The sequence below is a fragment of the Syzygium oleosum genome, unplaced genomic scaffold, assembly GCF_021117445.2.
Source record: "Syzygium oleosum isolate NSW1041296 unplaced genomic scaffold, Sole_v2.1 Sole_v2.15, whole genome shotgun sequence".
Taxonomy (NCBI): Eukaryota; Viridiplantae; Streptophyta; class Magnoliopsida; order Myrtales; family Myrtaceae; genus Syzygium; species Syzygium oleosum.
In genome coordinates, this window is record NW_026607499.1 from 4,534,618 (window position 1) to 4,548,227 (window position 13,610).

General features: G+C 38.7%; 1 protein-coding gene across 1 annotated transcript; it reads left to right on the forward strand.

Annotated features, from left to right (window-relative positions):
- The first annotated feature begins 1,680 nt into the window (after positions 1 to 1,680).
- Positions 1,681 to 6,061, forward strand: LOC115687824 (protein NRT1/ PTR FAMILY 6.3). The gene is made up of 5 exons (XM_030613505.2): positions 1,681 to 1,929; positions 2,030 to 2,207; positions 2,294 to 2,333; positions 2,496 to 3,073; positions 4,946 to 6,061. Exons 1-5 carry the CDS (start codon positions 1,818 to 1,820, stop codon positions 5,817 to 5,819), a joined length of 1,782 nt encoding a protein of 593 aa, XP_030469365.1. The 5' UTR covers positions 1,681 to 1,817; the 3' UTR covers positions 5,820 to 6,061.
- The last annotated feature ends 7,549 nt before the right edge of the window (positions 6,062 to 13,610 follow it).

Consider the following 13,610-nt stretch of genomic DNA (forward strand, 5'->3'; position numbering starts at 1 on the left):
TTGAAAAAATTGGTTTTTTATTTTTTTTTTCTTTTTTCTTTTTTCTTTCTTTCTTTTCCTTTTTTTTTCTACCAAGTCCGGAGAGTGTCACCAGTCTACCCTCGTCGACCATAGGCGAGGGCCGGCCAACCCTCGGCGGCCCACGACCCTCGCCCGAGGTCGGCAAGGGTCGGCTGGCCCTTTCCTATGACCGACGAGGGTTGGCTGGCAACCCTTGCTAGGCTTGGAACGAAAAAAGAAAAAGAAGAAAAAATATATAATTGTTCATGTCAGCGCTGGCCATGCTACCTAGGACGGCCGGCTTCCATGTCAGTGAATTCAAGCTAAAATTGGTCGGATGAACTCAATTGGCAAAACATGAAAATGTTTAGGACTCAATTAGCAAAACTAAAAGTGTTAGCAATGAATTGGCCAAACTGCAATAAGTTTAGGACTTTTTGGACAATTTTCCTTTTTTATTCCCCTAGTCATTTTCAGCTATCAATAAAGATGTCTTCCGTTTCACCATGATGAATGATGCTTCTGAGCATTTAAATATTGAACAAACCAACCATCTAATAAAGTCTTAGGTTAATATCTTTCGCTCTCATATAAATCCTTTTCTCGAATCATTTTTCTCTAAAGTTGCTCGTGATCGCATATACCATCTCTATTGTATTGAAAGTAAATCCAACCTAAGTTTTAATCTCAATTTTTTTTTTCTAAAATAGAAAGTACCGTTAACACCCATGTCAGTCCTCAACTTGAGTAGCAATTATACAACGAATTCCAATGACAAGAAGTGATTTTATAAGATAAAAGATTCAGAAAATCTGTCTATATCTATAAAAGAGGCTCTTTCATTTATGATAATTAGAGTTCAAGTTTCTGGATTTTGTTTTATTAAAATAAGCAAAAAAATTGTTTATTTCTTCTTCTTGTTTTTTCCATACACAAAGTGCACTCTTTTCTTTAGTATGACTTAAAAGATGGCGAATCCCACGAGTTTCATGAAACCGTGCTGTCCTATTGCTGTTCTGACAATAACACTTCATGTCCCAATGGTTAAAAGGAAGACATAGACCACAGATGTATGTTTGTGGTGTTATGGCACTATCTCCACCTCACATGGCGCATGTTGCTGATTTTTGAACTGTAGATGCATGTGAAGTTGAAAATGAGATCCCAGATGAACTGGAAATACCCATCGAGATCATGCATTATTGTACTTCTTTACTCCCCTTTCTTGGACATGCTTTCTCATATCTGCACGGCTGATCCACCAAAAGGAAAGAAAAGAATCAACAAGTTGTTCAACTTCTCCTCCTCATCAATGTCATTAAGTATTGTTAAACAAGAGAGATTTGGAAGGGAAACCCCCTCCCCCAAATCAAACCGCGAGTCCAACAAGATAGTATCTTCTTAAACTATCAGAGACAATAAATGCCAATCAATCGAATTTTGGTATCCACAAACAAAACCCTAGAACGGATCTGATATTGTATTATAAAGATTTCCTCAATCCTTAAATGAAAAAGAAAAGAGAAACATTAATAGAGGGAACGAGAATTAGCGTTTGTCATGTAGTACCTTCAAGATATAAATGAAAAACGGCAGCTTGCTCGATTATTGTGAAGACATGGGCCTCGGGAGCTCCGACTATAAATTCCCCACCGTTTAATGAGACTAGCGATCTCGCGTTCTCTCGTATATCACTATGCTCTCCTTTCTCTCTCTCTCTGCTTATATCGACCACAAAAATACACACAAAGACTCCTCCCCACAACACACACACATAGTCTGAACTTTTTAGCAGCTCCGCTTTCGTTGACGACGGCATGTCTCTCCCTGAAACGCAAGGCAAGACCCTCCCTGATGCCTGGGACTACAAGGGCCGCACGGCCGATCGGTCCCGCACCGGCGGCTGGACCAGTGCCGCCATGATCTTAGGTCTTGAAGACAACGCCCTGCCCTCCTGTTATTTGTTTTCATAGATTATTCTTCGATTATTTTTTGAGTGGTTTTCTTTCTCCTTTTTTTCTCACTATAGGAGGAGAGGCCTGTGAGAGGCTAACCACACTTGGAGTAGCAGTGAATCTGGTGACGTACTTGACCGGGACGATGCACTTGGGCAATGCCACTTCCGCTAACACCGTCACCAACTTCCTCGGCACCTCCTTCATGCTCTGCCTCCTCGGCGGCTTTGTCGCCGACACCTTCCTCGGCAGGTACGCTTGCTGCGACACGGTCCTCCGTGGATCTATTTGAGTCAGTCTCTAACACTAATTTGGGCTCTTCTTCTTGGCTGGGACAGGTACCTCACCATTGCGATATTCGCAACAATTCAAGCAACAGTAGGACCTTCTTCTCGATTACCACGGTTTATCTTTTAACGTTACATGTACCCTCAAATAAAATGCTTCGAATATTCAGAAAAATAAATAAATAAACTTTATCAGTATGATTGGAAACAAGTTGTCACTAATTTCTATGTTTTTTTTTTGTCTTTTTATTAGGGTGTGACAATCTTGACGATATCAACCATAATCCCGAGCTTGAAGCCCCCAAAGTGCAATCTGAACACTGACAAGCTGTGCACGCCGGCGACTACCACACAGCTGACGGTTCTCTATGTGGCGCTCTACACGCTGGCCCTCGGGACCGGCGGCCTCAAGTCGAGCGTGTCCGGGTTTGGGTCGGACCAGTTCGACGAGTCGGATCCGAAGGAGCAATCCCAGATGGTCAACTTCTTCAACTGGTTCTTCTTCTTCATCAGCATCGGCTCGCTCGCTGCCGTCACCGTCCTTGTCTACATACAGGACAACCTGGGACGACAGTGGGGCTACGGGATCTGCGCCTGCGCCATCGTCATCGGGCTGGTCGTATTCTTGTCCGGGACGAGGAGGTACAGGTTCAAGACGCTCGTTGGGAGTCCGTTGACGCAGATCGCCGCCGTGTTTATCACAGCTTGGAGGAAGAGGCAGTTGGAGTTGCCGTCGGACACTTCGCTGCTCTTCAATGTGGATGATCTGCCATGTGATGGGAATGTGATGAAGAAGAAGAAGCAGAAGCTGCCTCACAGCAAGCAGTTCAGGTTAGTAACGATGATCCTCTTTGACTGAGTCTCCTAACTGTATGTTTAACTGTCAAAAGGTCCCGTTTCATCTTCATTTTTTAAGTATGTCCACAATCATATTTACTTTTTTAAATTTTTTATTTAATCTAGATCTAATCACTCACATATTTTAAAATTATTAATACGTGAAATCGTTCGACTCTTTCTTTAAATTATTAATATTTCCTCGGAACAAATTTAAAAGAGACATAGTTTTGCTAGACCATTAAGGCAGTTTCCTCACGCTTTGTACAAGTGATGTGTGGAATCATAAGTTAGATCCTTAGCCAAGTGAGATCAAAATACAAAGATAGATTAGCTTGCAAGCATTTTATCAAATTAAGCCTACTAACTTTCAACAAAAGTTGGTTTATTGACAGACTAATATGGAGAAGAGGACGTCTTTGAAATGAAGATCTGAAGTCGTAGTCAAAAAAGTACATTATTGATTGGGGGTCTTACGTCAGTCAGCGTTTTAGTGTTTATCTAATGACCCTTTTGATTGGTGGGATAGGCTCACTGATGCGTGACAATAATTTTCTCTGACTTTATCCACAGCTCTCAATTACCCAAGGAAAGGGAAAGTAGCTCCCCACCTTGGACAAAAGGACAAAAGAGCATCGGTATTCGGCCCATAAATGATTAACATATGAAAACGAATTGGGGAAGACACGTTCAATGAATCACTTTGAATGTTCACACGTTCTTGCTCCACTTTCGTGCCAGCTGCAAAAGTTTCAGAGAAAATCGACAGCCAACATCATAGTATATGCATATAGAACAGCTGTTCATTTATGTGCTGGAGTTTGCTAATTTATATGGTCAATCTTGATTGGATACGTGTATCTTTCCTCGTGAATACTTCGTGTAGTGGTCCAACTTACTAGGTTGAGCTAACATAAAGAATCCTGGAGAAACCCTGCATATTGGATTACTATGCGAAGCTTTTGCTATGTCAAAAAGAGACAGCGGGTTTTATATTATTTAATTTTTATATCATCTGTAGTATATGTTTCTGCAGAATCACACTCCCACAGCAGGTAAAAACAACGAGAAGTCAATTAAATAACATTAATGATTGCTTAATTTAGAAAGAGGAATCACGAGCTACCGATTCAGTCTGTCCCCGAATTGATTTTGATCCTCATGCTTCGTGTCCTCGCTCTCGACCTTCCCCAGCTAACTCGCGGACCTCTTGGCGTTTTTTGGCTTAATTTTCAAGTCTTGCTCCTTTTTTCTTGTGTTCATATTTCTGCCTTAAGTCTGTTTTCTTGCACGTCATCATCATCTAGAAGTTAAACTTACTTGGAAACTTTGAAGTTCTTAGTCTTATTTGTGACACAAGGTTTTCGGAATTATAGCCATAGGATAGAGACACGTAGATTCTCAAAATATCCAATTTTCCATCACAATAATATTTATTCGGGAGACTTAAAACCTTTTCAATAAGTCTTATGACTTTCACCCTAAAAGTAGATATTTCGTTAAATATAATGACAGAAATATGAATCGCCCGCTCTACGTTATTTATGTATTTTTAGGTATTTGACATGGCCAATACCAGTGGAAATTAGATTTCAAATGTTGAAAAGAAGAGTTAGAGGCTGAATCAACTGTCAAAGAAAGAATTACAGATGGATTCACCTCAAACAGCCTCCAAATCTTATGCAAGCTTTTCACATGACTAGGTCTAAGCTGCCTATCGAATCGGACGAATTGGTTGCCTCATCATGATGTCTTTTCCCAAAAGAATGCATGTTGCATTGGCCCATTGTTCCAATAATTGCGAATTGCCGAAATCATGTACGGTTGATAATTGAATTTCTTTTCGTGGATATTTTGTCCCCGCAGATTCTTGGACAAGGCAGCAATCAAACCCTCAGAAATGCCTGATGGCGTCGGTGAGGTGAATAAGTGGAACTTGTCAACCCTAACTGATGTGGAAGAAGTGAAGTTAGTCCTCAGAATGTTGCCCATTTGGGCCACCAACATTATGTTTTGGACCGTTTATGCCCAGATGACCACCTTCTCGGTCTCCCAAGCGACCACCATGGACCGCCACATCGGCAAGTCATTCCAAATCCCCGCCGCCTCCTTGACCGTCTTCTTCGTCGGTAGCATCCTCCTGACCGTGCCCGTCTATGATAAGGTCGTCGTCCCGTTGACCCGAAAATTGCTCAAGAATCCACAGGGACTTACCCCACTGCAGAGGATTGGGGTCGGCCTGGTGCTCTCGTTATTAGCGATGGTGTCCGCCGCGTTGACGGAAATCAAGCGACTGCGAGCTGCCAGATCGCACGGCCTGACGGATGACCCGAACACCGTGATCCCGCTAAGCGTGTTTTGGCTGGTCCCCCAGTTCTTCTTCGTGGGGTCCGGCGAGGCGTTCACGTACATCGGGCAATTGGACTTCTTCCTAAGGGAGTGTCCTAAAGGAATGAAGACCATGAGCACAGGGCTGTTCTTGAGCACCCTGTCATTAGGGTTCTTCTTCAGCTCACTTCTGGTCACTATAGTCCACAAGGTGACCGGAAGCAAGAAGCCGTGGCTAGCTGATAATCTCAACCAAGGGAAGCTGTACGACTTCTATTGGCTCTTAGCGATTCTGAGCGCACTCAACTTCTTGATATTTTTGGTGTGCGCCAAATGGTATGTGTACAGGGACAAGAGGCTGGGTGATGAAGGGATTGAGCTTGAAGAGGCAGAACCAACTTGTCATGCATGAGTGGTTTCACCCCCTTTTTTTTTTTGGCTTTTTATAGTTTTTGCACTCGTCATAAAGTCATTTTCAGTGTATTATATTCGTGTAACTTTACTAGGCAAGAAATGATGGAGAAGGCACAAGACCTATGTGGTCAAGAATATGGTGACAAAAGGGAGTATCTTTTCTGGTGCTCCATTGGTGTGCTTTCAGGAGTCTTTGAACTTTTCTCAAAGTCTTCAATCATGTGATCTCGCATTTGACTACTTCACGTCCGTTGAAGTAAATTAGTCCGAAAGTCCCAATAATATATTGCTCTATGGATGAATAAAACCAAACATTATATAATAAAAAGAATTTCTTTTGAGTGAGGCCCGTCGCGAATTGCGCGGAAGATAGCACTAATTCTTGATGTATGTGATCGAAACAATCTTTTAGATTTGATTTAGAATGCATCTATGAGCAATAATGCTCGGTTAGACAGAAGGTCATCATCAACTCCATTTACTCGAAGTGCTTGAAAGAGCAAAAGGTCACTGGAAATTAGATCACTGGGAATGATCAAATTTTGCTTTGACACATTGGGTTCTATTAGTGGCAATTGAAAGGGTAAGTTTGCTCTGGATTTCTATTGGTACCCGCTGTTTGGTGCAGATCCTATGATGAATTGCAGTGCAACGATTCATAAAAAGTGATGCTGTGGTTAGGTAGGGTAAAAGACAACAAGGTCATCAAAGACAAGATTTCATGGGACCAGCTACCTCGGTGGAACCACGTGAAGACCTCCTTAAAATCACCTTAGCCTTGTCGGTCTCCAAAATGGGACTGTCTCACGCTTCAGCGTTCTGGGGCTACATCCCACATTTCCTCGCACCCTTGCTTTTAAGGTTGGCAATGGGGGGCAGAGCGGGCCGTCCTGCCATTATTCGAGTATCGACCGAGTCTCCCCTATATCGAATGAAGATCCTCTGCTTTTATATGGTGCTCTCATTGATGTACGAATTTGTTTTTTAACCTATGATGCATGTGAATAAGGAATGCATCCGGGATTGAGATAGGTTGAGACAAACTGCGTGAGCACCGTGCGATGTGCCCTATTTGGCCCACCTCACGTTAAACTTCAACTTCAAAATTTTCTGACAATCAGACATAATAATTGATAGAAGATATGCAGATGTAAAGAATAACTTACCCGGGAAACCAGTTAAAAAGTTGGTGCATTGAAGAATCGAGTATGATAGTTTACTTTAAAAGGTCTTTATTACTTAATTAAGAATAAAATAGGGAAATACAAGATATATCAAAAGGGTTAATACCACAAAAACCTCCAAATTATGCTCACTTTGACACAAATACTCTGAACTTTTTTTTGTGTTACTAAAATCCCTAAACTTGCCCATTATGACACTAATGCCCCAAATCTGTTTTTTGTGTTATTAAAAGCCCCGAATTTTAAACCATTGTGATAAAAATATCTTTGATGGAACTGAAATAGAGGATATATGTGTATGTCTTTTTTTTCCTCAAAATAGAGGGTATATATGTAACACATGTTTAAGTTTGGGTTTTTTGGTGACACAAAAAAAGTTTGGGGTAAAGTTTAGAGTTTTTGGTGACACAAAAAAAAGCTTTGGGGTATTTGTGTCACAGTTGACATAGTTTAGAATTTTTTTAAGGTATATGCCCTGTATCAAATGTTGCAAAAATTTTAAGGTTAAGGAACTTAGAACGAAAGAATATAATAGCCGCATTCATCCTTGCCCCACCTCGCATATGATAATGGTGGGTTTTCGTTGCGCGAGAACTCAAGAGCAGTAAGCGAGGTGAGCAGTGTAGAGGCAAAAACGGCTATACCCGTCACACCCCGAATCCATCAAGAATTGGGAGAATGATATAGCTGTCCTTCCTCCCAAAGGACGCAGCCTCAAACATAACCAGCAACATGTTATCAAAATGTATATCTCAATTCATATATATATATATATATATATATATATATATATATATATATATATATATATATATATATATATGATAAACCAACACGTTGGATACAACATCAATAATCCATCAAAAAGAATATGTACATCTCTATCTGACAACTAAACTTACAAGTTCATCTCAAATATAAACAACTCACACCTAAAAATCCCATATTCAAAATGTCTTATTGACAACATAAATGCTCTCATCTTATTTGCAACTAGTTGAAGAACCTGAAAATCAAGTAAGATAAATGGAATGAGCAACCACAGCTTAATGAGAAGTACATCTCTTCTAAGGGTCTGTTTAGTAATGTTTTTGTTCCCAGAAATAATTTATGTTCAGAAATAGTTTTTCTATTTTTATTCCCTGGACGAGTTTTTGAGCGAAAAAACGCGTTTAAGGCGCGTTTGGTAATGTTTCTATTTCTGGGAATAATTTCCTTTCAGAAATAGTTTTTTCTATTTCTATTTCCAGGATGGGTTTATGAGCAAAAGAATGTGTTTGGTAACTGTACAAAATTTCTATTCCTGGAATAGAAAAAGAACAGAAATACTTTTGGTACAACCAAAATAATTTCTATTCCCAATTTTTTTTTCATTTAATTATAAAAATGTCAGTGAAGACTTAACAATTCATGTTTGGATAAAAGTATACTAGAAATATAATCAAAATATATTATGATATAGAATTAGATGACATTAATACAATCATAAAGAAGATTACTCCTTGTAGACAAAACAAATACCAAGTGGTGGTCAAGGAAATTGGAGTTTGGGGTTTAGCATTTATGGTTTAGGTTTTTAGGGTTTTGTGTTTAAGGTTTTAGGGTATGGGGTTTTGGGTTTGGTTTAGGATTTAGGGTTTAGGGTTTTGAGGTTTTGGGTTTTGGGGTTCGAGGTTTGGGGTTTGGATTTCGGGGTTTCGAGTATTGGGTTTTAGGGTTTTGTGTTTAGGATTTCGGGTTTTAGGGTTTGGGGTTTCTAGATTTAGAGTTTTAGGATTTGGGGTTTCGGTTTTCGGTTTTGGGATAGGGTTTTAGGGTTTTGGGGTTTGGGATTGGAATTTAGGGTTTTGAGATTTTGGGTTTGGGTTTGGATTTTGGGGTTTCGGGTATTAGGTTTTAGGGTTTACGGTTTTAGGGTTTGGGTTTTAGGATTTCGGGTTTTAGGGTTTGGGGTTTAGAGTTTTAAGATTTAAGGTTTCGGTTTTTGGGTTTAGGGATTTAGGGTTTGGGTTTTGGGGTTTTGGGGTTTTGGGGATTAGGGGTTGTGGGTTAGGGTTTTGGGTTTGGAGTTTTGGGTTTAGGGTTTTAGGGTTTGGGGTTTTGGGATTTAATGGTTTATGAAATTGTTTCTCTAAAATGACATTGTTTCTTTTTTTGTTCCTAGGAACAGAAAAGTAGATTTTTTTTACTTCTTATTTATGTTTCAAATCTATTTCCTAGCCACTTTTCTATTCCGGGGAATAGAAAAATTAACTGACGTACACAAACGGATTTCTGTTCTTTTTCTGTTCTAGGGAACAAAAGAACAGAAAAACAGAGAAATAGAAACGTTACCAAACGCGTCCTTAGTAACTGCATAAAATTTCTATTCCCGGAGTAGAAAAAGAACAAAAATGCGTTTGGTAGGACACTAAAAATTTCTACTCCTAATTTTTTTCATTTAATTTTGTCGGTAGAGACTTAACGATTCATGTTTGGATAAATTGGACTACAAATAGAATAAGAATACAATATGATATAAAATTGGATGACCTTAATACAATCATAAAGAAAATTACTCTTTATAGACAAAGCAAATACCGGTGGTGGTCGAGGAAATTGCAGTTTAGGAGACTTAACAATTCATGTTTGGATAAAATTAGACTAGAAATAGAATAATAATATATTATGATATAGAATTGGATGACCTTAATACAATCATAAAGAAAATTACTCCTTATAGACAAAGCAAATACCAGGTGGTGGTCGAGGAAATTGCAATTTAGGGTGTAGGATTTTAGGATTTGGGGTTAGGGGTTAGGGTTTTAGGATTTTGGTTTTGAGGTTTAGAGTTTTGGGTTTTGGGTTTTGGATTTTAAGGTATAGGGTTTGGGGTTTATGGTTTAGAGTTTGGGGTTTTGCGATTTTGCATTTTAGGGTTTAGGTTTTAAGGTTTCGGGTTTTGAGTTTTGGGGTTTAGGGTTTTGGATTTGGGATTTTAGGGTTTAGGATTTGAGGTTTATAAGGTTTAGGGATTTGGGTTTTAGGGTTTCGGATTTTTGATTTTAGTGTTATGGGTTTTAGGGTTTGGGTATTGAGGTTTAAGGTTTTGAGTTTTGGGTTTAAGGGTTAAGGTTTAAGGTTTTAGGGTTTAAGATTTGGGGTTTAGAGTTTAGTACAAGAATATCTTGTGAAAGAAAAAGAGAGTTGATCTTGTTTTTCTATTGTTTCTCTTTTTGTTCCAGAAACAGAAAAGTAAGTTTTTTTTTACTTCTTATTTCTGTTCCAAATCTATTCCCTGACCACTTTTCTGTTTCGAGAAACAAAAAAACTAACTGACGTTACTAAACATATTTCTTTTTTTTTCTGTTCCGAGGAACAAAAGAACAGAAAAACAAAGAAACATAAACGTTACTAAACAGACGCTAAGCAGATCGAGCATCCACGATGCATTTTTACAAAACAATATCAGTACTCACTTATCTCAAAATTTTGATATAATACACATACAAATCAGAATGAGTTACATCACTTTAATATAATCATATACATATCAGAAACATTCCTTAAATCCATAATATCATAACAAACATCAATGGTTCAGTCCATTGATCAATCTCATATCAAATCCAATATCAATGGTCCATTCTATCGATTAATCTATTTCTCAATATCAAATCATGGTTATGACACAACACCCGATGACAAGGCGATCAAGATTCCTCTCTTTGCAAGGTCTCTGTGACATCCGGAAATTTCGTAATAATATGTTTGTGACGTTAGAAATTTTCTATGTTTGAAAATGATACTTAGATATAACGCTAAGTATTATTTAAATTAGTATTCATGCGAACGCGTAGAAATTTTTGTTGGATCGTATTTCGCAAAGCGCGGATTCGAAAACGTAATCGTACCGAGTTCGACGTGTTTAATATTTAGACATTGTCGTGTACGTTAATCGTAGTGCGGTATTAATTAAATTACCGTTGTCTTGGTAACTAATGGGTATTATTATTATTGATTAATCTTGGTTAAGTAATGTTAGCTATTTTATTTTATTTTATTTTAAATTGCCGTTAAGGGAAAGGGGAAAGATATCCTCTCAAAATATCCCTCTGGACTCTTCTTCTCTCACGTGACTATTGAAGGAAAAGTTGACCGAATGCCATTTGTCCCCTTGAGCTAGACACCTAAGCCTCGGGTAATCATTTTCCTTGGCCAATACTCCTACGATTAAGCCACTGATTTCTTCCACCTGGCCATGATGAAGAGATAAGGTGCCACATGTGAATACAATGAATTTACCCACCCCTTCGTATACTTCTCAGTTTTCATCTTCGTCTGGCTAATTACCGAAGATAATTTCACCCAAACCGACACTCTCTCCTTCATTTTCTACTCTCACCACCACCGATCCAAAAATCTGTGGAAGAGTTTTAACCTTTGGGGTGTTCAGATTCTGCACAAGGTAAGTGAAAACTCTAGGTTTAAGCTAAGTAAATCTACTTGACACTTTTAACTTGGTTGCTTGAGAAAGGTTATTTTGATGTGCAATAGTGAGGTTGTGATGATGGTGGAATCTGTTTTGCTAGTTCTGTGCATGTTCAAATGGATGTGATTTGTTTCTTTAAAATTATAGTGAAAATCTACAAGTGGAATGTTTAAACTTGAACGTGTAAGTGTTATCCTTGAGGTAATTGTTGAACTCTTTTTATTGGTTTATGTATATTTAAACAGAATAGAAAATCGTTTTACTCAAAATGATGATTATGTTTATTTTTGAAACTGGGCAGATTTTAATCTCAAAATTCTAGTTCTGAATACCTTTGGAAAATATTCAGGCTTTACTTTTAAAATTGATTCAGACTTTACTATTCATACCTTATTTTCTGAATCTGAACTTCTTTTTGAGTCTGAACTTGCTTCTTACGACTCGAATTTTCTTCTGATGACCGAACCAATTTTGCTTCTGATGATCCAAACTTATCTCTGATGATCGAATTTGCTTCTGAACCTGAATTTGCTTATGAGCTGAGTTTGCTTCTGAGTTTGAAATGTATTGCTTCATATTTAATTGCTCGGATGATGCATTTCATGATTTTTAAAGAACAAAACCGTGATGGCTCGGTGTGGGACGGGCCAAAGCGGACTTTTGCATGTAAATACTTGGTTGTCATGACTTGCATGAGAATAATAATAATCCCGTCGCCCATTTAGTGGTGTGTGACGATGCCCTGCGTGCCGGGATGCCCCGTAGGTCGGGATGCCCCAGGGAGTGTTTCGGGATGCCTCGGGAGTCGAGATGCCCCGTTGGTCGGGATGCCCCGGGATGCCTCGGAGTTGAGATGCCCCATTGATCAGGATGCCCCGGAAGTGTTCGGGAGGATGAAGTAATGAACCTAATCGTACGAGCATAAATGTTTTACATCGTGCTGGCGTTTAAGTGAAAATATTATGATATGTTGCATTACTCAAATTTTGCGGCACATCCAAACGGAAAAGTTAAAACTTGCATGCAAGTTCTATGCATATCGTTTGCTATGCATGCGTGTGTGTTTATGCCAGGTGAAGTGATAAGCTGATTTTCCTAACTTAAAACTAGAGATTTCATTTATTGGGCTTCGGTTCATTCCATTATTTTTTCAGACTTGTAGGATGGATGTTCTACAGCCCCTACGTTTTGGAGTTCCCGTTTATCATGATATTGTTTATGAGGATGTGTTTGTGCCGGAGTCTAACGCCGTATATACTAAGTGTAGCTCTATGATATGGGTTGATGTGGGGCTTCCGGAATGGGTTCCTTATCTTTTTGTTGCTTGGTATTTCAACTTGGAGGGCGAGTTGATTGGCCCGTTGAGGGGCTTCGACCTAGACGATGATGGTTCCGCAGCGGAGGGTGAAGTGATCGACCCGTGACAGCTTCGGACTTTAGGCAGACTTTTGGGTGTAGGATCTAGTTGGAGATAGGAAACCCAGACTTACCCAGATTTTATTTTTTTGTACTTGTATAATGCTTTGTTTGGGTTGTAAATCTGACAAGAATTTGTTAATGAGAAGAAAAAGTATTTTGACTAAATTTGTGTGATATTCATGTTTAGTCTTTGTCTTCTGCTGGCCATATTAAAGTTAATGCTAAGGGATTTGTGTCGCGTGTGACGTTCTGGGGCATCACAATCTCTACCTATTATCAGCCGGTGGCTGAACTCAGAATGATATCCTAAAACTAGTATGCATACCCAAAAATCCCTAATAGAGTTCATAGCGATATTGAGCACCAAATCATCATCCTCCGATATAATCAATCAAATCTAGAATCAATCTCATAAACCAAATTGCATTTCACAAACCAAACAAATAATGTTTCACAACACAACTCATTCGCCAGAAATATTTTTTATAAAGCAATACATATATATATATATATATATATATATATATATATATATATATATATCCTTCCACTATTCCTTTCCTAAAATCATTCTCAAACCATTCACAAATATTAAAAGGTAGTAAATGATTGATCCAGACTTTTATGCAACAAAAATGCTATCAATAATGCTTTCAAAATATGAGTTTATAAACTCGAAGAAAAGATATCACTACTCACCTAGAAAAGCCCACAA

Coding starts and splice junctions, on each gene's coding strand:
- LOC115687824 (XM_030613505.2), top strand. CDS start 1,818: ATGTCTCTCCCTGAAACGCAAGGCAAGACCCTCCCTGATGCCTGGGAC. Junction 2,208..2,293: donor GCCGACACCTTCCTCGGCAG/GTACGCTTGCTG, acceptor TGGCTGGGACAG/GTACCTCACCATTGCGATAT. Junction 2,334..2,495: donor TCGCAACAATTCAAGCAACA/GTAGGACCTTCT, acceptor TCTTTTTATTAG/GGTGTGACAATCTTGACGAT.